Source organism: Salvelinus fontinalis, chromosome 7, assembly GCF_029448725.1.
Source record: "Salvelinus fontinalis isolate EN_2023a chromosome 7, ASM2944872v1, whole genome shotgun sequence".
NCBI classification, from domain to species: domain Eukaryota; kingdom Metazoa; phylum Chordata; class Actinopteri; order Salmoniformes; family Salmonidae; genus Salvelinus; species Salvelinus fontinalis.
The window spans coordinates 66,672,619-66,694,821 of NC_074671.1; the positions used below are offsets into that span (position 1 = coordinate 66,672,619).

The 22,203-nt window shown below is 42.7% G+C and overlaps 2 protein-coding genes and 1 non-coding gene across 3 annotated transcripts in view; 2 read left to right on the forward strand and 1 right to left on the reverse strand.

The window, feature by feature from the left end:
• Positions 1-12,709, forward strand: part of LOC129860002 (collagen alpha-1(VIII) chain-like) — a 46,693-nt gene extending 33,984 nt beyond the window's left edge. Inside the window, exons 2-4 of the mRNA XM_055930313.1 lie at positions 1,844-2,038; positions 8,107-8,479; positions 9,330-12,709. Coding sequence (XP_055786288.1) covers positions 8,110-8,479; positions 9,330-11,278 — 2,319 coding nt within the window. The 5' untranslated portion in view covers positions 1,844-2,038; positions 8,107-8,109 and the 3' untranslated portion in view covers positions 11,279-12,709. The remainder of the gene's footprint in view (positions 1-1,843; positions 2,039-8,106; positions 8,480-9,329) is intronic.
• On the reverse strand, positions 4,950-5,004 carry LOC129860236 (U7 small nuclear RNA). The gene has a single exon (XR_008760330.1). It is a non-coding gene; the product is annotated as a U7 small nuclear RNA (small nuclear RNA).
• Positions 12,710-14,434: 1,725 nt separating the features above from the next.
• Positions 14,435-18,584, forward strand: jagn1b (jagunal homolog 1b). The gene is made up of 3 exons (XM_055930314.1): positions 14,435-14,564; positions 16,139-16,261; positions 16,441-18,584. The coding sequence occupies exons 2-3, from the start codon at positions 16,173-16,175 to the stop codon at positions 16,901-16,903; spliced, it is 552 nt and encodes a 183-aa protein (XP_055786289.1). The 5' UTR covers positions 14,435-14,564; positions 16,139-16,172; the 3' UTR covers positions 16,904-18,584.
• Positions 18,585-22,203: the final 3,619 nt, after the last annotated feature.

Below are 22,203 nucleotides of genomic sequence, written 5' to 3' on the forward strand. Positions count from 1 at the left end.
TAACACCTCTACTACTGTGCAGAGTAATAACACCTCTACTAATGTCCAGAGTGATAACACCTCTACTAATGTCCAGAGTAATAACACCTCTACTAATGTCCAGAGTGATAACACCTCTACTAATGTCCAGAGTGATAACACCTCTACTAATGTCCAGAGTAATAACACCTCTACTACTGTGCAGAGTAATAACACCTCTACTACTGTCCAGAGTAATGACACCTTTACTACTGTTCATAGTGATAACACCTCTACTACTGTGCAGAGTAATAACACCTCTACTACTGTGCAGAGTAATAACACCTCTACTACTGTGCAGAGTAATAACACCTCTACTACTGTGCAGAGTAATAACACCTCTACTACTGTGCAGAGTAATAACACCTCTACTACTGTCCAGAGTAATAACACCTCTACTACTGTTCTTAGTGATAACACCTCTACTACTGTCCAGAGTGATAACACCTCTACTACTGTCCAGAGTAATAACACCTCTACTACTGTTCTTAGTGATAACACCTCTACTACTGTCCAGAGTGATAACACATCTACTACTGTCCAGAGTGATAACACCTCTACTACTGTCCAGAGTGATAACACATCTAATACTGTCCAGAGTGATAACACATCTACTACTGTCCTGCGTGATAACACCTCTACTACTGTAAATAGTGATAACACCTCTACTACTGTCCAGAGTGATAACACCTCTACTACTGTATAGTGATAACACCTCTACTACTGTATAGTAATAACACCTCTACTACTGTATAGTGATAACACCTCTACTACTGTATAGTGATAACACCTCTACTACTGTATAGTGATAACACCTCTACTACTGTAGAGTGATAACACCTCTACTACTGTATAGTGATAACACCTCTACTACTGTATAGTGATAACACCTCTACTACTGTATAGTGATAACACCTCTACTACTGTAGAGTGATAACACCTCTACTACTGTAGAGTGATAACACCTCTACTACTGTCCAGACTGATAACACCTCTAATACTGTAGAGTGATAATGCCTCTACTACTGTAGAGTGATAACACCTCTACTACTGTCCAGAGTAATAACACCTCTACTACTGTCCAGAGTAATAACACCTCTACTAATGTCCAGAGTAATAACACCTCTACTACTGTCCAGAGTGATAACACCTCTACTACTGTATAGTGATAACACCTCTACTACTGTTCTTAGTGATAACACCTCTACTACTGTATAGTGATAACACCTCTACTACTGTTCTTAGTGATAACACCTCTACTACTGTTCTTAGTGATAACACCTCTACTACTGTTCTTAGTAATAACACCTCTACTACTGTTCTTAGTGATAACACCTCTACTAATGTCCAGAGTAATAACACCTCTACTACTGTCCAGAGTAATAACACCTCTACTACTGTCCAGAGTAATAACACCTCTACTAATGTCCAGAGTGATAACACCTCTACTACTGTATAGTGATAACACCTCTACTACTGTCCAGAGTAATAACACCTCTACTACTGTCCAGAGTGATAACACCTCTACTAATGTCCAGAGTAATAACACCTCTACTACTGTTCATAGTGATAACACCTCTACTACTGTCCAGAGTGATAACACCTCTACTACTGTCCAGAGTGATACCACCTCTACTACTGTCCAGAGTGATAACACCTCTACTACTGTCCAGAGTGATAACACCTCTACTACTGTACAGTACTGTATGACAGCCAAGTTGGGAAGGGCAGTGAGCTGGAGATGGCAGCTCAGTGTTAAAACCCCAGCTGTCTGAGAAAAGTCATGGTGCTCCAGGATCTCTCACTCATCATCATTCTGTTGCAGGGCCCTAGACTGCACTGCAACTCATCGGACCTGTAGCCAGAGTCACAAGCAGTCTCATGCCTCGGGAAATCCCCATCTCCAACACCACCAAAAACAGAGGGAAAGTACAGTGAGACCTGCGGGCCAAAGGTCAGAGCGAGAGGTTAGGTCATCGTCGCGACAGGCCCTTGGGTTTGAGGAGAGGAGACACTAAGGGTAAGAGGAGCATGCTTTTTCTGTTTGTCAGTTCAAGAGGTTAGCAGGTCATGGAGGAAGGAAATGAACGTGCGTAATTGTTCAATAAAAAAAGAGACAGACAGACAGACAGAGATATTCTATGTCTGAAGGGTGTTATGTAGAGTATAGATTCTTCTCTGTACTAGTGCCTTTTCTCCTCACACCTTCAGCATGATGTTGATAGCAACAATATCTATGCAAGTGTCACAGTTTTGCTTCCGTCCCTCTCCTTGCCCCAACCTGGGTTTGAATCATGGACCCTCTGCACACATCGACAACAGTCACCCTCGAAGCATCGTTACCTATCGCTCCACAAAAGCTGCGGTTCTTGCAAAGCAAGGGGAACAACTACTTCAAGGTCTCAGAGTGAGTGACATCACTGATTGAAATGCCCCACAGTGCGCCCGGCTAACTAGCCAGTCATTTCACACCGGTTAAACAAGTGTAACATAATCTTTCCATAATAGAACAACTTGGGAGGTTATTTCAGCAGGCAGAATAAACATCTTCTCTCCATAAGTCAAGGCTTTGATCTCAGCGCTCAGCGCGGCTGAAAGAACAGTAAAGACGACCGTGAGGGAAGCGTACATACATTCACACCTTATGTTTATTATTGCACCGATCACTTGGCAGCGTTGTACAAATCTCCTGAGACGTGGTCCATGTTTAAAGGAGTACTGCGGCCCAGCGGAGTGCGGTGGTGGGTCCACACACACACACACACGCAGAAACACACACATGCAGAAACACACACATGCAGAAACACACACACGCAGAAACACACACACGCAGAAACACACACACGCAGAAACACACACATGCAGAAACACACACATGCAGAAACACACACACATATAGTCACGTCCTAGGTTCCTGTCTCTAATCATCTCCCATTTAGCAGCATGTGCTCTCTGTGTGGAACAACTCACTCTGAGGGGAAACGTGACTCTGTCTTCCTTACTCAGCGACGGGCCGGCGGAGAGAGGCAGGAGGGAAGGAGGGGATTGAGGGAAGGATGGGAAAGGAAAATAGAGGAAAGGAGGAATGTACACACATCCAGGGTGTGGAGGGCGTTTGAGTTTGGCCTTCTATGGAAGCGTGTGTGTGTGTGTGTGTGTGTGTGTGTGTGTGTGTGTGTGTGTGTGTGTGTGTGTGTGTGTGTGTGTGTGTATGTGTGTGTGTGTGTGTGTGTGAGCTTATTGGCCGCAAATTGTTTTTTAAAAACAAATCCTAACAAATTCTCAATTCTCCAGAATCACAACTTGCCATAACACAAGGTACAATGTTGTTTTCTCATGATGTCTTCACTGCGTCTGTCAAGTATTGGACTGATTTCTGCCCACTAGTGGTGAATGTAGGATGTTAGTTAAAGGGTGAGGTATAGGTATCAGGGGTGTCTTCTCCACTACTGTAGATGTGTGGAGAGTGAAATGATTGGGCGTAGCGCCCTCTTGTGGTCAAAGAGATTACATCAAATCAAATTTGATTTGTGACATTCATCGTAAACAACAGGTGCAGACAAGCAGTGAAATGCTTACTTACGGGTCATTTTCAAACAATGCAGAGTTAATGATAAAGATAACAATTTCAATAAAACATTGAAATAGTGACACAAGGACTAAATACACACAACCAAACATATTAGACACACACACACACGCATGCACACACAGTTGAACTTTCCATCATCATTGTGTAGAAAGAGCAGAAAGTGAGAGAAGGACGTGTCAGACAACTTGTGTTTATGAGATGGTGCTGCAGCCCAGAACCAGAGTGTTTTAGTTTATTCTGACAGAAAAGACAAGTGAAAGACACAGTGCAGATAAAAACAAGTTAAGAGGTGTGCAGGTGAGTGACCGTAGAGGTTACATATACAACAGCTAACTGGACCCTGAATTTCACGTGATCACATGTGATCTTATGTTGAATTTGATGTGAAATCATGTTTTTTTTCTGTGAGGGTAATCCACACTGTTTTGTATTTTTTGCTGTGCATTTTTTGCTACACAGCACAGTGTAATTGCAGTGGATAGGAGGTCGTTCATGGAATGAAGGGAATGGGCGTAGCTCCACTCATGTTGTTGCTCTGAGAATGAACAGAGTGAATATTACAGGCCATTCTTCCTCACAGTCTCTGGTCTGGTCTACACTGACATGTGGCACAGCTGCTTGATGCTTCCCCCATGTGCTTATTGTAATTGTATTATTTTAACATTGGTGGTTGGAATAATAGAGGCATTATTCCCATGATTTCTCATGTGTTATTCATCAACCTAATGACTGCTATTCTGGCGAGGAGAATCCATCCAGCGCAGCTTTCCAAAACCAATTCCAAACTCTAACAAAATGGCTGATGTTGCTATTAAAACACTAAACCAAAATTAGCAGAGGGAAATAGAATAATTTAATAAATAGTCACCAGCCTACAGCACGTCCCCCCACAATGCAACAGGTTATGGATGTGGTGAGTTACTATACACTATAGGCCTACAAATGTTATCCATTAATACAGTCTGGCAGCCTTTATGGTCTATAGAGGGATAATATCAACCATATTCATGTGTCTACAAATCCACTACTTACAGTATACACAAAGAATTTGCAGCTGAAATTGGAATGTCTGCTGACTGAGCCAATGTTAACCAACACAACGCTGACATTGCATTGACAGTAAGCGGGTGGACTGTGTAACACTGGCGGCAGCCATCTTGTGGCTCCAACACTGGCGGCAGCCAATTTGTGTGGCTCCAACAGCCTACCCACATGAAAAACGACTGTAGTGTATACCATGGTAGTAATACTGTTGTATTCACTGTAGTGTTTTTGTGGACTGAAGTATAGTGTAGTATTTACTATAGTGTTTTAGTTGCATTATCTTTGAGATAGAAGTGGAGGTTTTCTCCTTAAGGAAACCTACTGGAGAAATACTAAAAGAGCAAATTTTCCATAACATGTAGGTAGAAAGGTTGGACTGGGGTCTGAGCAGGTAGTTCAGAGCTTCTGCTCTTTTCAATAACCATTCGGAACACAATATAATTATGGTCTATACTTGGCATGTAGGTTTCTCACTTATGGCTGGCACAAATTGGGATATGGGGGTGGGGAATGGGCAGGGTATATGCAAATTAAATACTGTGGTATCTACTATTGTTTTTATATATGTGTTTTTGCTGACATATCTATATTATTTACTACAGTATTTTTTTGCAGATAACACTAGCATTTACTATAGTATACTACAAAATTATATACTAAGTAATACACATGATCGAAAAATACTGCAGTGTGTAGTATAGTATTCTACAGCATACTACAGTTTTCTGCAGAAATCTATAATAAGTAGTGTAGTATTCTATAGTAAACTGTAGTATTTTTTTATGTGGGTAGCGCCCTTCAGTCTAATGACATGGTAATGTGTTGTTGAATTCCCAGACGTCATGGTAACAGCACAAAGGTCTGGATGTATGTTATGGTGCTTTCACAGCTTGGTAGTTGGCAGTGTTAAGGAACAGTGTGGAGTGATTTGGTGTTTATCTGCTTTCCTTATTTCGCACTGGCTCATGGGATTAATCAATTCCATCAACAAGTTGTTCATGGTATGCTCCTACAGTGGTTGTGAATGAGAAATGATGCTTAATTCTACCAGTAAACATTTAAAGATGTTTGATCAACAGGACTGGTGACATTAGTGAAATTTGGAAAACCCTGAAAGTCAAAGTGTTCCGTAGCTTTGACTAGGTCCAATGTGCCGACCTTGTCACGGTTTTCTTCCTGGGATGAAGGAGAGGACCAAAATGTAGCGCGGCTAGTGTTCAACATGTTTAATTAGACAAATAAACGGTAACACTAATACAAATAACAAAATAACAAATGTGAAAACCGAGACAGCCCTATCTGGTGCAGACAAAACACAGAGACAGGAAACAATCACCCACAAAATCCCAACACAAAACAAGCCTCCTATATATGATTCTCAATCAGGGACAACGATTGACAGCTGCCTCTGATTGAGAACCATATTAGGCTGGACACAGAAACAGACAAACTAGACACACAACATAGAATTCCCACCCAGCTAGTCCTGACCAACACTAAACAAGCAAAACACATAAGAACTCTGGTCAGGACGCTACAGACCTCCTGTTTCTAAGCGGTCTGTCACAACCAAGACTTGATAAAGTCAGCATTTAAGCTTTTTTAGGGCAATTCATTTTGGCTGAGCATAAAACAAAATGTTATCCTGTACCCCTGCTTCCTGCTTGTTTTCTGAGACATAATACATCTGGCATGTGGGCTATAAATGGATTCACTGCTGTTCTCTCCTGTTCACAGCCTGGCCAGACTGATTCTTATGAAAGCATGGAGAATCACAACCTTGACTTGGACAGAGTGAGGTCATTTTATCCAGTGTTGAGCGAGAACAAATGGTTACTGCGTAGACAAACTGTGCATTAAATGGTTAGTGAAAGCAGAGATATTTTTGTCAAGTCAAACCATAAATGACTTGATTCAGGTGGTATGGTAGTCTGTGGTCCATGTTGATGTCTACAAGAACCACACGTGCCAATTGTCCATTTAGTTATTGCTTTTCCTTTGGTCTGAGGAGGTCACTTAAATGCCATGTCAGTGTTGTACTGCATGTACTTAGCATATACTGACAACCCACTGTGCACAGACGTCAGTTCAAAAGTCTAGTTTTGATTTCCATTTGGTTGAGTTGTCAATTAACGTGAATTCAGCGTGAAATCCACAAACAATGTCACCATGCCATTGGATTTAGGTACAAAAAGAAAAGACAAAACTCTCTTACACTGATGAGCAAATACAATCAGTTTTCCACGTTGCTTCAACGTCATCACATTATTTATTTTGTTGAAATGATGTGGGAATTCCCAGTGGGAATAGATATGCTGTGAAGACTTTGTCATGTTTAGACTCTGCTATGTTGCATCTAACTCTTCACCTTTCACAGTTGTTTTGCCTAGGTGTCTGGAATAAGACTAATCATAATGTATGAACAGCACAGGGGGCTGGTGGAGAACGGGCTCGTGGTAATGCCTGGAGCGGATCAGTGGAATGGTACTGTATCAAACACATGGTTTCCATCTGTTTGATGTCGTTCCATTGGCACCGTTCCAGGCATTATTAGGAGCCGTCCTCCCCTCAGCAGCTTCCACTGATCAACAGTAATCTTTCAGCTAGCTCCATGTCCCTCCAAATGTACTCTAACACCTTGTTTGAACCAAATGTTCCCTTTAAAACCCAAACAAGCATACTGCAGTGTTAAAACTAATCTTTTGGTATTTCTTTCATTAGTCTGTGGTTGATATTATCCCAAAATGGTTTGCGTGTCAACAATCAAGTTATCAAGATATATAACTTTCAAAATACAGAAATACAGTCGTATGATGAATCACCCCTTCCCTCGTTTCACCGGGGTAGGCCCACTGGATCAGTAACAATTGTACTGTGTGAAGCTTCGAAGTAATGCGTTGGATTATTTTCAGTTTGAAGTTTTGCACATTCGCTTCTCAATGATGCAAAACACATCTCTTCATTAGAGCAGGAAGTGACATCCACAACAACAAGGAGCTCACTCTCTTTTCCTACCCGCCCAGTAACTCAAAACCCCACCTCTGAATAAGAGTGTTATGGTTTCAGAGCCAAAAATGTCTGCCCTTGAGGAGTGGCCTGGCTGTCCATGCTGGGAGTATCAAATTCAAATCCATGTGATTTAGCTTGTCAGAACTATTTATTATCTGTTCCACAAAAAGATGTCTTTTAAAATGTTTCAGAGTACAGTATGATCAGAATATTTTGGAGTCCCTCGCTGTGTATAGTCATATGGTTATAGTGCGCATCCTGAGGCCTCGCTACAAAATGTTAAATAGCACACTTATCTTAGGTCTCATGGTTCCGAGAAACTTCGGCGAGGGGTTATTGTACTGCCCTACATTTTCTCTAATATATCTGTCAGAATACCTCTGCTTAACTCTTTCTATGGTCTTGAAAATCGAATCTGCTGACCTGCCCTCTCTCTCCTATAGGACATGGCCAAGCCCCTCCCCTCTACTCATCTATTGGTGGTGGCACTCCAGCTGTGTCTAGTCCTACGCAACCATGCCCGTGGGGCGGCATATTACGGGCACAAGCAGCCACAGCACCCACAGCAGCACCTTCCCCAACAGCACCAGCCCATGCAACAGATACCTCACATGCCCCTAGGGAACGGGTATGGGAACGGGAACGGGAATGGGGACGGGCTGCCCAAGCAACAGTACGGGAAGGAAATGCCACAACATATGCCATACGGCAAAGAGATGCCATATGTCCTGCCACAGTATGGGCAAGAACTTCCACAGATGCTTCCACAGATGCACGAACAACCCCAGATGCCACCTAATAAGGGCAAGGGAAAAGGTGAGATTTTAATAGATTGTCTACATCACAGAAATGTACACACTTAGAAAAAAATGGTTCTTTGGTTGTCCCCATAGGAGAACCCTTTTTGGTTCTATATGGAACCAAAAGGGTTCTACTTGGAACTAAAAAGGATTCTTCAAAGGGTTCTCCTGTGGGGACAGCTAGAGAACCGTTTTAGGTTCTAGATAGCACCTTTTTTTCTAAGAATGTAGGCTAAACAATAGCATATTTGAACCATATTTAGATTTTAAATTGGATCATGGCCATGGCCACCAAGGTGGGTTTGAAGGGAAAGCCAACATGGACAGTATGGTACAACCAGAGGTAGACTAGCCATGTTCATGGGGCAGTGCTGACATGAAACCATTACCCAGTCTCTGACATGTTAGTTCCATTCAAAACACCTCTCAACTGCTTTTCCAAGATTCTTCTCCCTTCGCCAAAGCAAACGTCATCTGTCCTAGCATCCACAGGAAATCAGATCCAGCTCATGGGTTATAAAAGCATCCTTGACAAATCATATGTGAAGCAGGCAAAATACACTGTTGTTTACTCACTGTGTATGTCTGTACTGTGTTCGCCACATAGCTCATCCTAATTTAGTAACTACTATACAAACCATTTTCCTTACAAATTATATAATGTCTATACACACCACGTATTTATATTCTGGATTCTGGATTTCAAAAATAATAATTTGGCCCATCATCTACGGATGAAGGTCCATTGGGCTTACCCCAATGTCCATGCATATTAATTGGTCATGTTCCTATGTGCTCAATGATATACTCAAGTCACTAACTCAAGTCAGTAATTCATGATAAATGCTAATTGATGTCATCCACAGGTCAGTCATATCCCAGTAATGGGAAAGGCCTTGGAGGCCCACCACCTGATGATAGGGGACTACAGGGTCCTGGTCCCGAGGGGCCACCAGGAGCTCAAGGGCCTCCAGGACCACAGGGCCCTCCAGGGATGCTAGGTCAAGGGATGCCCGGCCCCCATGGAAAACCAGGCCCTCCTGGTCCCCAAGGGTATCCTGGGATAGGGAAACCCGGAATGCCGGGTATGCCCGGTAAACCTGGTGGAGGCGGCCAGCCAGGTCCGAAGGGCGACATTGGTCCTGGTGGTGATGTAGGACCAATGGGGATGCCTGGGGGGCCAGGTCTTCCAGGGCCACCAGGCCTGCCAGGCATCGGGAAGCCAGGAGGTCAGGGACTGCCTGGGCAGCCTGGGCCTCGAGGGGAGCCTGGACACAAGGGCATACCTGGACTGCCTGGTCTTCCTGGGCCCAAGGGAGACAAAGGGATTGGCTTGCCAGGATTGCCAGGTTTGAAAGGACCTGGTGGACCACCTGGGCCTCCTGGTCAAGGGGGTTTGCCAGGGGTTGGAAAACCAGGTCTGAATGGACTACCAGGATTGCCCGGGGGGGCAGGAAAACCAGGCCCATCTGGAGAAGGAGGGCTTGCTGGTCCACCAGGTGAAGGAGGAGAACGAGGACCACCTGGGCTACCAGGTATTGGCAAGCCCGGGCAAGATGGTTTGCCAGGACAACCAGGGTTCCCAGGCGGTAAAGGGGAATCAGGCCCACCAGGTTTGCCAGGGGGCCCAGGCCTACCTGGTTACGGAAAGCCAGGATATCCTGGACCAAAAGGAGACAAAGGACATGGAGGTTTTCCTGGAGCTCCAGGCCCAAAAGGTGACAAAGGTCATGGAGGTCTCCCAGGGCAGGAAGGCCTTCCTGGACCCAACGGGCCACCGGGCCTGCCCGGTCCCATTGGGCCACCTGGGGGTCTTGGTTTCCCAGGTCCGAAGGGAGAAGGTGGCAATGGAGGGCCAAAGGGGCTGCCGGGTCCTAAAGGTGAGCCAGGGCCTCCAGGGCTTCCTGGACAGGGTGGGTATCCTGGAGAGGGTGGTCAACCAGGACCGAGAGGTATACCAGGACCACTGGGTCCGAAAGGGGATAATGGCCACAAAGGGTTACCTGGCCTTCCTGGAGCTCCTGGAATGCCTGGTTCAAGGGGAGAAGGTGGAATGCCCGGAGAAAAAGGTCACCAGGGACCCAAGGGAATCCCTGGAAATTTTGGTCCAGGTGGGCCACTTGGTCCTCCCGGTCTTCCCGGGCCAAAAGGCGAGCTTGGTCCACCAGGGAAACCTGGCTACCCCGGCGAAGGTAAACCTGGTGTTCCAGGTGCTTTAGGGCCCCAAGGGAAACCTGGCAACGGTGGACCCCCTGGTCAGCCTGGACAACCAGGACAACCTGGTCCTCCTGGCCCACCCGGACCCCCCACCCAACCACCTGGTCTTGGTGAAATCCTCCCTGAGCTGGGTCCTGGTCTGGACGGTCTTAAACAAGGCGGTTACAAGAAACCAAAGAATGGAGGGGACAGGAACGGCCTGGAGATGCCAGCATTCACGGCTCAGCTCACCACTCCTTTCCCCCCCGTAGGCTCCCCTGTTGTCTTCGACAAGCTCCTGTACAATGGCCATCAGGACTACAATCCCCAAACCGGCGTCTTCAGCTGTACAATACCGGGAATCTATTACTTTGCTTACCACGTCCACTGCAAAGGAGCGAATGTGTGGGTGGCGCTGGTCAAGAACAATGAGCCTGTGATGTACACATATGATGAGTACAAAAAGGGCAGCCTGGACCAGGCGTCAGGGAGCGCTGTGCTCCCCTTACAGCAAGGAGACACTGTGCATGTACAGCTTCCATCTGACCAGGCAGCAGGACTTTATGCTGGTCAATATGTCCACTCTTCATTCTCTGGATATTTATTGTACCCAATGTGAAGATCAACAACAACAACAGAAAGGGCATCCACACCACAACTCACTACATAGCTGTTTTATTAGTGTTTTATTCATTTTAAACTGTTGACCTCAATAGTGACACAGGATGACAACGGTGAAAACTACTACTCGGCTCAGAAGTATCCAATGAATGTGTGAGTGCTACAGTACATGCTATAGTATGTTTCTGCCTTTGTATTGCAGTATTAGATGGGTGAAAAAAAACAAAAATCAATCTCTCTGCAATACATTTAATTTACCCCAGAAATTAATTTGGCAAAACCCTCAGATAAATTATTTGAGATGTCTGTATGTAGATATTCAGATAATTATCCAAATTACAATTTCTGTTGGTTAATAGGGGGTAAAAATGTTGCAAATGATTGAGAATACTGACTATCCCAATTGTAGCATTGTCATCCACCTCACATGATTGACAGTGTTTATAGAGAAAACCTGGTTGCTGACATCCTATGGCGCTACTGTGGATAGCAGCATATTACATTGGAAAAAATGTGTTATTTTTTTATTAAAGATAACTATTTTTAGGATGGAATTATTACATTTGCCCAACATGTTCTTCTCCTTATGTGAATATATAGCATTTGTTTGTATTTTATATTTCCATATCAGATTTATGTTATGTGCACTCAGTATATCCGTTCTTTGCATTCCAACAGTCACAGCCATATGACGCCACTAAATGGCTAGCCGTCTACCGCAGCTTTCATAAGCAAGCATCAACACATCAGCTTTATCTGTCAGGCATACCTAATGTTAATACAAAATTATTCTTCCATGTGTGGACTTTTCAGAAGACATCCTGGCTTTATTTCATGCCAGCTAATACTTTTGGCATATAAGTAACACTGTTACATTCACAGTATGTATTACCATACATTGTTCCCCTTTAACAAGATGATTTTTCCTATCCCATAGTTCCTCCATGACAGATTGATTTCTTTTTTTCATCAACTTATTCACGTTGTTCCAGATTATGCAGAAGTGTCTACCATTTTTATTTATTGATATCATATTTGGAAATTAGATTGTTTCATGGTTTGGAACCTAAAATAAAATTCAATTGATATGCAACATAGTGAAGACATTTGGTTGTAAGCTGCCAAGCTGCATTAATAAATAAATGAGTTATGGGAGTTTGAAGGGGTGTATAGTCAACATTTTCAATATGCACATTAAGTTAAAAAGTCAACCACACTTCTGTAAGGTATGTGGCAGTATTCCTCTCTGTCGTTTATTTGTTGAACTACTGATTTTGTCTGAAATTGTAAATGTGTATACCTGTTGAGACTGCCTTGAAGGAAAAGTAAATGTTACCTGACAATGGTGCTAAACATATAACCAAATGAAGAACTTAGTATAATGTTTTTGGCACTATTGTTGTTTTTCTAAATAAAGATGAAGTGATTAAAACAATGTGTTCTCTTCTTGTTGCACACAAGCTGTGTTCACATTGGCCGTTTGAAGTGACTCAAATCCATTTTTTTTGTATATCCGATTTTAATCTGTTATTTTTCCTGCCATCTGAACCGCCAAAAAACACATGGAATCAGATATTTCAAGCCACATTTCAAATCATCTTCGTAGGTGGTATGAAATCAGATACAAATCTGAGTCCTGGCCATGCGACTTGACACTTTGGCATATCTTGTTGCTTGCTGGACACGCTGACAATTTGACAAAAACATGTGTTAGCCAACTTGCTTGTTAATTGTTTACAAGCAAATTAGTCAATATGCTACCTAGCGAGCTCGTTGACTGCTATGGCTATCCTTTAAAGGACTTGTTTTTAAAGTTGAATCATCTTATCCTTTGAGTTCTTACACTATGATTTTGAACATTTAAAGCAACTAGTAAACGTCCATGGCAGGCATTGTTGTCACCTTAGCCTGTTACATAACTTTAGATCGATAGGAACCAAGAGCACCACCACCAATCAGCCTACACCACTGCGCACACACCTGCCATTACTATGACAACTGCCATAGCCATGTCAGCAAATGACTTGCTGTTTGTACAGTATTCCAAAACGGATTTCAAAAACAAAACTGATTCGGGCATTAAGGCCTGCAGTGTGAACGAGGGTCCAACACATGCTATTGTTGGTTACTCACTGTTTTCAAGAAGATCACCATCATCATTTTTGTCAATACCTGTACAACACTGCATACACTCACAAAATTCATTATAATGCATTTGTTGCTAAATGTTTACATAAAGAATCATTTATATTTGACAGACCACTAGTTATGCATCTCTCATATAGCTACAAACAAATGAATATCATAGAATACACTGCGATGTTATAGGTGTCACATTTATGGGCAGGTTGCAGCAGTGTGTTGGAGGGATAATCCAAGATGTAGGAAGTATGAAGGAGGACATGGGACAGAGCAATGTGTAGTTTCGATGGAAAAAAATGTGTGTGTCAACTGTGCCCATGTTGCGGAGAATTGGAGGTGTCCGGTGCGAGAGACGCAGGTTGAGGTGGCCAGGGTCTGAGTAGTGCAGAAGATGTCCTATTATGAGGCAGTGAAGAAAGTAGAGGAGGGTGGATCAAGGGTAAGGGATTCTGAGAGGATCCCTGTGAATAGTAGATCTGTGCCAGAACAGAGGGATAGGCCAATGAGTGATTTACTGTATGTTTCAGTAAGGTTGGCTCCTTAGCAATGGTTATCAAATGTACCACAGTGATGGAATGTAAGTCACAGAAAATATATGTTGTGGTGACAGCTGTAGAAAAGTACATGGGGGTAGGAGATTTGACTTCAGAAGAGTTACAGGGTGTGTTGAGTGGTAGTGTCCCGTCCTCTCAGTGCGTTGGCCTGGGGTAGAATCAGATACGGTTAAAGTAGTGAAATAAGGTGGTGGGTTTTAATGAGTGTAAGGTTACCGGTAGTTGGTAGGGTAATTAAAAAATATATTTTATTTTTCCCCTTTTCTTATTTTGTTTCACAAAGTGTAATGGATTTATAATATTGTTGAATGGATTTATAAACATTCAATTAACAAACTTATTTCGAACCTCACGAAGAACAAGAAGATCATAGCCTGTCGCAATGAGCGTTTCTGTTTCCAACTGTAGTATAACTTTTTGGATTGTCCCCCACTACCCTCCGTTCAGTCATCTGTCCAATCACAGACTGAATAGTCAACACTTCCGTATTGCACATGTCTACGGGAGAAAGGAGCAATGTCCACCGAGTTTAGTCGCAATAAGTTTGTTGATTGACCGTGTAACGACTACTGTTGTACTGAACATACAGTAAGTATTACATTAACGTATGTCTAGCAAACTAAACTTTAGCTGCAGTTGTCTGTAGTTTGTTCTTGCAAGGTGTCTACGGCAATGAGACTTAATCTAGCAGTACCACTAAATTGGCAAGCTGGCTAGCTAGCTTGGTAACTTTAAAATTGTCTTGGCGACTTTTTTTTTAAATTTTGACTTGTAACGTTACATTGTCATGCATTTCCCCACTCACAGTCCAGGACGAACTGTGAGCATGCTTGTTTAGTTTACAAGCAGCTGGTCGTTTTATAAACTACAGACTAATAGCTGATGATGCTCGCTAACTAACTGTCTTAAAAAACTGTATTGGAATCAGGCCTGTTGATGAATATTTTAACACAAGCGCCTCTGGGTTCTTTCTAAATAGCCCACAGGGGGGATTTAAATATTTGACTTGCTAACTAGAAATCATCCTTGCCTGGCCTGGCGTTATCTGATAAGCCAGCAGAAGGGGTCAGGAAAGCAGAGGGTAGCCTAGCTAGTGTTAATCCACATGCCCATCATCCTCATGTGTCCACTGTCAAGTTCACTGGGTCACTTTTAGGAAAACTAGGAGGATCAGCTATGCTTTGTACAAGCCATTTCTGTATTTATGCCTCATCAACTAATCTAGTAGCCTAATTCATAGACCTTATTCACCCCTTAGCCATAAGACTGTTATCTGTACTCCGCACGGCAAGCGGTACCTACTGCCAACAGGACCCTGGACAGCTTCTACCCCTTAGCCATAAGACTGTTATCTGTACTCCGCACGGCAAGCGGTACCTACTGCCAACAGGACCCTGGACAGCTTCTACCCCTTAGCCACAAGACTGTTAAATAGTTAACCAAATAGCTACCTTTTGAGTCATCACATACGCTGCGGATACTGCTTATTATCTATCATGTTGCCTAATCACTTTACCCCTACCTATATGTAAATATCTACCTCAATTACATTGACTCAGTACTGGTACTCAGTGTATATAGCCAAGTCATCATTACTCAGTACTGGTACCCCATGTATTTTGTCAAGTTGTAATTGACTCAGTACTGGTAGCCAGTGTATATAGTCATGTTATAATTGACTCAGTACTGGTACCCCGTGTATATAGCCATGTTATCATTGACTCAGTACTGGTACCCTGTGTATATAGCCATGTTATCATTGACTCAGTACTGGTACCCTGTGTATATAGCCATGTTATCATTGACTCAGTACTGGTACCCTGTGTATATAGCTAAGTACTTGTTACTCATTGTGTATTTATTCTTTGTTATTATCTTTCTATTATTGTTCTATTTTTCTCTCTGCATTGTGGGAAGGGCCCGTAAGTAAGCATTTCACTGTTAGTCTACACCTGTTTACAGTGCATGTGACTAATGCAATTTTTAATTCATTGGTATTGCTCATTTCATACAAATTGTATTAGTTCTATTATTTTAAAGGCTATTGGCTACTGCCATTAGGTTACGATGTCTTTGAGAGTGATAACGAATGCTGTATACTTATCTGCAGTTCTGAAATAACAAATGAGCACCTTAGAAAGCTCTAACACAATGAATTACATGTTTTACTTTGAGTTTTTTGGACAGGCGGTAACCATGGCTTCCCGAGCTGGACCTCGAGCTACTGGCACAGATGGAAGTGACTTTCAGCACCGCGAGAGAGTGGCCTCACACTACCAGATGAGGTTCGCTCTCATTTGAATGGTTTTGCCTTTTAGTCATTTAGCAGACGCTCTTATTAAAGACCGGCTTACAGGAGCGATTAGGGTTAAGTGCCTACATAAAAACAAGATGACAGGTTTTGTTCACAGTGACCCATTTGAAACATCACATTCTTGTGCTTCTCCTCTGTCTTTCTCATCAGTGTCGCCCTCAAGTCCGAGATCCGTAAACTGAACATCGTCCATGTTCTGATCTGGCTCCTCTTAGCTGCCCAGGTGACAGTGAGCCAGCTGAACCTAGTGTCCCACAGCGTGGTGGCTGCTCCCTACCAGTGGGAGTACCCCTACCTGCTCAGTATCATCCCCTCCCTCTTCAGCTTCATGGCCCTGCCCAAAAACAACATCAGCTACCTGGTGATCTCCATGATCAGTGCCGGTCTCTTCTGCATAGCACCGCTCATCTACGGGGGCATGGAGATGTTCCCGGTGGCCCAGCAGCTGTACCGCCACGGCAAGGCATACCGCTTCATCTTCGGCTTCTCTGCTGTGTCCGTCATGTACCTGGTGATGGTAATCGCGGTGCAGGTGCACGGCTGGCAGATCTACTACAGCAAGAAGCTGCTGGACGCCTGGTTCACCTCCACACAAGACAAGAAGAAGAAATGAGGACAGAGGATTAAATTATTTAAACAACTGACAAGGAATGACTATTGCTGCCTGCCACTGTCTGACACCACTTCTAGGCCCATCTTCCATCTATATTTGAATTCTACATCCCCATCTCGCCATCCCTAATTGATAGTTGTAGGACTAATTGGAATCCTTTATACCACTCAGCAGGCTGTCCTGTCGTTTTCCTGGTAACCCTCTCACCTCCATTATCTCATCTCCTGGCTCTGGAGCCTGTGGACAGATTAAGACTTGAGTTGTCTGAGACTCCAGGGTTTAATGTTGACCTGTCCTGCTGCCTTTAGAAACCCATCCTCTTTATATCTCATCCTGATCTATGGAGCTGGCTGCCTTAATCTGTAATCTGTCCCCCAAAGGATAGTATGCTAGCTACTGTACCTCCAGTCTTAGCCATACGTTCTAATTATCTCTCCTTCCTCCACAAGTTTGCACTTGTTCACTGATTTGAAAGGAAATGACTGGAATAATAAATATGGTAGAAACTCCCACTAGACCAGGGACAGGCAACTTTGATGGGGGTGGGGACCACAAGACATCTGAACTCATCATGAGGGGCCGCAGTAGCTCGCGGGTCTACCTAACCTTGGGGCGGCAGGTAGACTAGTGGTTAGAGCGTTGGACTAGTGACCAAAAGGTTGCAAGATCGAATCCCCGAGCTGACAAGGTAAAAATTTGTTGTTCTGCCCCTGAACAAGGCAATTTGAAATAATTTGTTCTTAACTGACTTGCCTAGTTAAATAAAGGTTAAATAAATAATCTCATCCACACATAGTCAGAGCCTTTTGGGGGCCCTAAGTGGAATTTTGTGTGTGTCCCACCTTACGAGCACAAAGTTTTAGCGCCCCCCCCCCTAATGACAATGGAGAAGGAAAAAAGTACGTTTTAGAATTAATTTCCTGATATTCTACACAATTTGCCATGGGGAGGACAGATTTTGTAACTTAACTAATTTCATGGAGTTCTAATCATTTGCAATAGGGTGGAGAGAAATGTTTGCAGTTTTTATTATGATATCTGAGTGAGAATGACTTACAAAATCAATTAGGGCTCCCCTGTCGGTAATTCAACCATGATTACTACAAGTTTAGATCGCTGGCTGGACTATCTTACCAGTCTAAACAAATGTTAGCTGACATGTGCTAATTGAGTGAATATCAGTGACTGACATAACAAGAGAGAAACTGCTGATGCACAACCAAACATTGAAATTGCACCTTGTGTTTTCTACTATTCTAACTTTCAACAGTAAGTTGAGAACCCGACTGAGTTCCTCATTTTTTTCTCTTTCATTTTTGGAAATGTATTCGTGGGCCAACCTCGGACCAGCAGTTTCCCATCCCTGCCTTGGACAGTGCCTCTGCGAATCCAATGTTTTTAGATTTGTGGGTGAAATAGTGAACGAGTGTACACTTCAGGAGGCAGGAGTTATAATTGGGACATACCCATGACTAGGTCAGGGCATGATGTGGCCTTAATGAGAGGAGGCATCCAGAGCTGAACGGAAAGGGTTCAGAGAAAGACAAGAGCAGTGGTCAGATTGCGTCCATATGGTTGTGTGCTGCTGTCAATGCACATTTTCATGTTGACAGTACTCAACAATTTAATTGTTTCTAAATGAGATGTACATTGTTAAATAACAATAAATGGCTATGCTGTAGCAGCTTTGCGTCTAGGCTATTATTGAATGAATTAATAATGTCAATGTAACGGCATCATTTGTCATCTCTGCAGTTGGGTTCATCTGTCTTGTTACTTAAGGAACAACTGCCTTTCATTGGAACAGTTTTCTCTTAGTATATGATGAGTTTTGTGTGACATGTACTTCAGCATTGAACCCCTGTTCTAGAGAAGTACACCTTCTAGTGGCCTCAAATTCTAATCCACACCTCCAAAACAGTTATCACTTAAAAAAAAAAAATCTAATCCTCGAATCAGGAGATCTAATTACACCTGCTCTAGTGGAATTGTTTTTCTTCTGTTTACCATAACATGTACTGTACCTTCCCAGCTGCAACAAAGAATGTTTTGCATAGAGAAGGGTAATGCTATTGGTTGACTGGTCCTCACAGTAATCATCATTTACATTACATTTACATTTACATTATTTAGCAGACGCTCTTATCCAGAGCGACTTACAAATTGGAAAGTTCATACATATTCATCCTGGTCCCCCCGTGGGAATTGAACCCACAACCCTGGCGTTGCAAGCGCCATGCTCTACCAACTGAGCCACACGGGACATCATCCATGTGTATCCTATTTATTCATCCTGTCATGTCTGATCTATTTTCCCCCAAAAATGTCCTTCGTTGTCTTTGCTGATAATGTTGACAACGTGCGTTGTGTTGAAACCAATGTATAGTACTTTCCCCTTAATTTCAATACTAAATCTTTATCTGGTACCTGCATGTTAATGCAGACTAATAATAATATATGACCTCACTGATTTTACAGTTTGGTTTATGAATTTTAAAGTTTGGTTTATAGTCAATGATTGATTAATGTTTTGTCTGTGCTGTGAGGTTGTCATAGCAAAAGACAGTTGTCGTGTCTTTTGGCTATGCCGGATTAAGTGATATCACATGCTGTTCTATAAAATAATTTCTCTGTAATTAATATTTCCTGATTTAAGCTAATCAGGTAAATAATTAACTAGAAAGTCGGGGCACCACAAAATAATGTTTATAGAACTTATCTTCCGAATAAACTCTTAAAGACCTGGTCATCTTTTACATCAATAGCAGTCAATATTTAATCGTCGCCTTATTCAGTCTCATCTGAAAGTTGTAAATTCTTGGTTATTTTCACGAACCCTGGATAACAAGTTGAATCAGCAATACAAAATTTGGTTTATTTATTTACTAAATACCTAAATAATCACACAGAGTGGATCATACATTGATTACAAATTATGTCATAAAGGAAAATGTTCCGAGTGGACGGAACCGATATGACGGCTGGTTACACAAAGAAAGGGGGTTGGGTTTTGAATGAAAGAGCGGGAAGACTGAGGAACAAAAATATTTTGTGTCTCTATCGGGCTTTAGGCAGCTACTCTATCGTAAATACAGAATCTTATGCATTCTAAATAAACGCCCATTTGGAAAAGGAAAATGCAATAAATATTTACTCTGAGCTGCGCTTCGATCGGTTGGTCGTAGATGGGAGGCTGGGTTGTCCTTTGAAGAATGTCTGGTGGTAGAACGGATACTTGGTAGTACCGTCGTCGTGTGGTAGGACTGATACTCTGTCCGTCCTCTCCTAGCTCACGTCTACAGTTGCTGCGCTAACACAATGGCTAGGAGGTATCACTTCTTTAGTGAATAAGAGTTCAAAGTTCATACCAAGTTGTCATACTTTAAGCTCATGCTATATTCTGGCTGGTATAGTCGAAATTCATCCTTCCGGCGTGTAGGTTGTCACCTTCACATTGAAATTCGATGCTAATTTCGTTAGGTTCTTGCTGAGGTTGGCTTAGTTCTGTAGGTGGTCTTTGGCCTTTCAACGTGGGGACCTTAAGCCCGCACGTCCTTGGAACAGAAAGTTACATTTTCCTAAAGGGGCTTATATAGGGTTGGGAGAGAGGGCCGTGTTTCATATTTTACAACCAGTGTCTGTTCACATGGGCGGGGCCACTGAGTTGAGCATAGTTCACCCATTGAAAACCAAATCTCTCATTTAGAAGCTAAAATTATATTTCATCTTTTCACAAATAGTTTCATATTTAAACATTTAAATTGCACAACAATTCCATGTGAATCTGATAACTAGAATGTGTAGACTTTCCAAGATACAGTTTATGACGTCCTATCATCAGTAATAATGTGTCAGACGCAACTGATCTGTACCAACGCATATTTTCAACTGGTTGGATTACTGAAATATGGTTCCGTTTCCCACCTTTTGATGTTCCCAGACTCTCTATGTTAGAAAGAGGAAAAAGTATTTATGAGGGTCATAAACCTCCCCCAACAGGCCAACGTCATGACACAGTAGCATCAATGAAGACATTGTTTCAGACTTTATTTTTATCCAAACTATTTAGATTTATCGCTAAGCTGTTGTTTACAGACTGAATAGACTACTATCAGGTCTCAGATTCAGTTGATAACAGAGTAGCCTTCTATCAACTCTCTACCATTTACTGGCAGTGATGAAGATTTATTTCTCTCATAAAGTACAGTAGAAAAATTTCTACCCTGATGCAGACACAATGAAACTGGAACAGCATGGATCATCTGCTATGATAATAGGAACTGACACTATGCATCCTTGTTTATGTGGTTTACTGAGTTGATTAACTTTTTTAAAGTCTCTTTTTCACAGGGGGATCTCAGCACATCATCTGTCATTCCAACCACCATTGACATAACTACCTCAACTACTTACACTCACACTGACAGTCCAGCTACAGACATTCCAACTACTGCTGCCCCTTTAACCCCTGACCAATAATCGACATCCACGTCTTCAGCTCCCGGGGAACAGTAGGTTAACTGCCTTGCTCAGTGGTAGAACGACAGATTTTTACCTTGTCAGCTTGGGGATTCGGTCTAGAAATCTTTCAGTTACTGGTCCAACGCCCTAACAACTAGGCTACCTGAGGATTTCCTTGCTTGCTTATGGCCTTATACAGCTTGTTGAGTGCGGTCTAAGTGCCAGCATCGGTGTGTAGTGGGAAATAGACGGCTACAAATAATATAGATAAAACTCTCTTCAAACTGTAGGTAGTGTGGTCTACAGCTTATCATGAGGTACTCTACCTCAGGCAAGCAATGCTTCGAGACTTCCTTAATATTAAAAATTGTGCACCAGCTGTTATTGACAAATAGACACATACCCCCACCCCTTGTCTTACCAGACATAGCTGGTCTGTCCTGCCGATGCACGGAGAAGCCAGCCAGCTCTATATTATCCGTGTTGTCGTTCAGCCACGACTCGGTGAAACATAAGATATTACAATTTTAATGTCCTGTTGGTAGGATAATCTCAAACTGAGATCACCCAGTTAATTTTCCAGTGATTGCACGTTGGCCAATAGAACGGATGTTAGAGATGTGTCACCCACTCGCCAACAAATTCTCACAAGGCACCCCGATCTCCGCCCCCTGTATTTCCGTCTTTTCTTCACACGAATGACAAGGATTTGGGCCTGGTCTTGGGGAAGCACTATATCCTTCGCGTCAGACTCATTAAAGAAAAAAAATCTTTGTCCAGTTTGAGGTGAGTAATCGCAGTTCTGATATCCAGATGCTCTTTTCGGTCATAAGAGACCG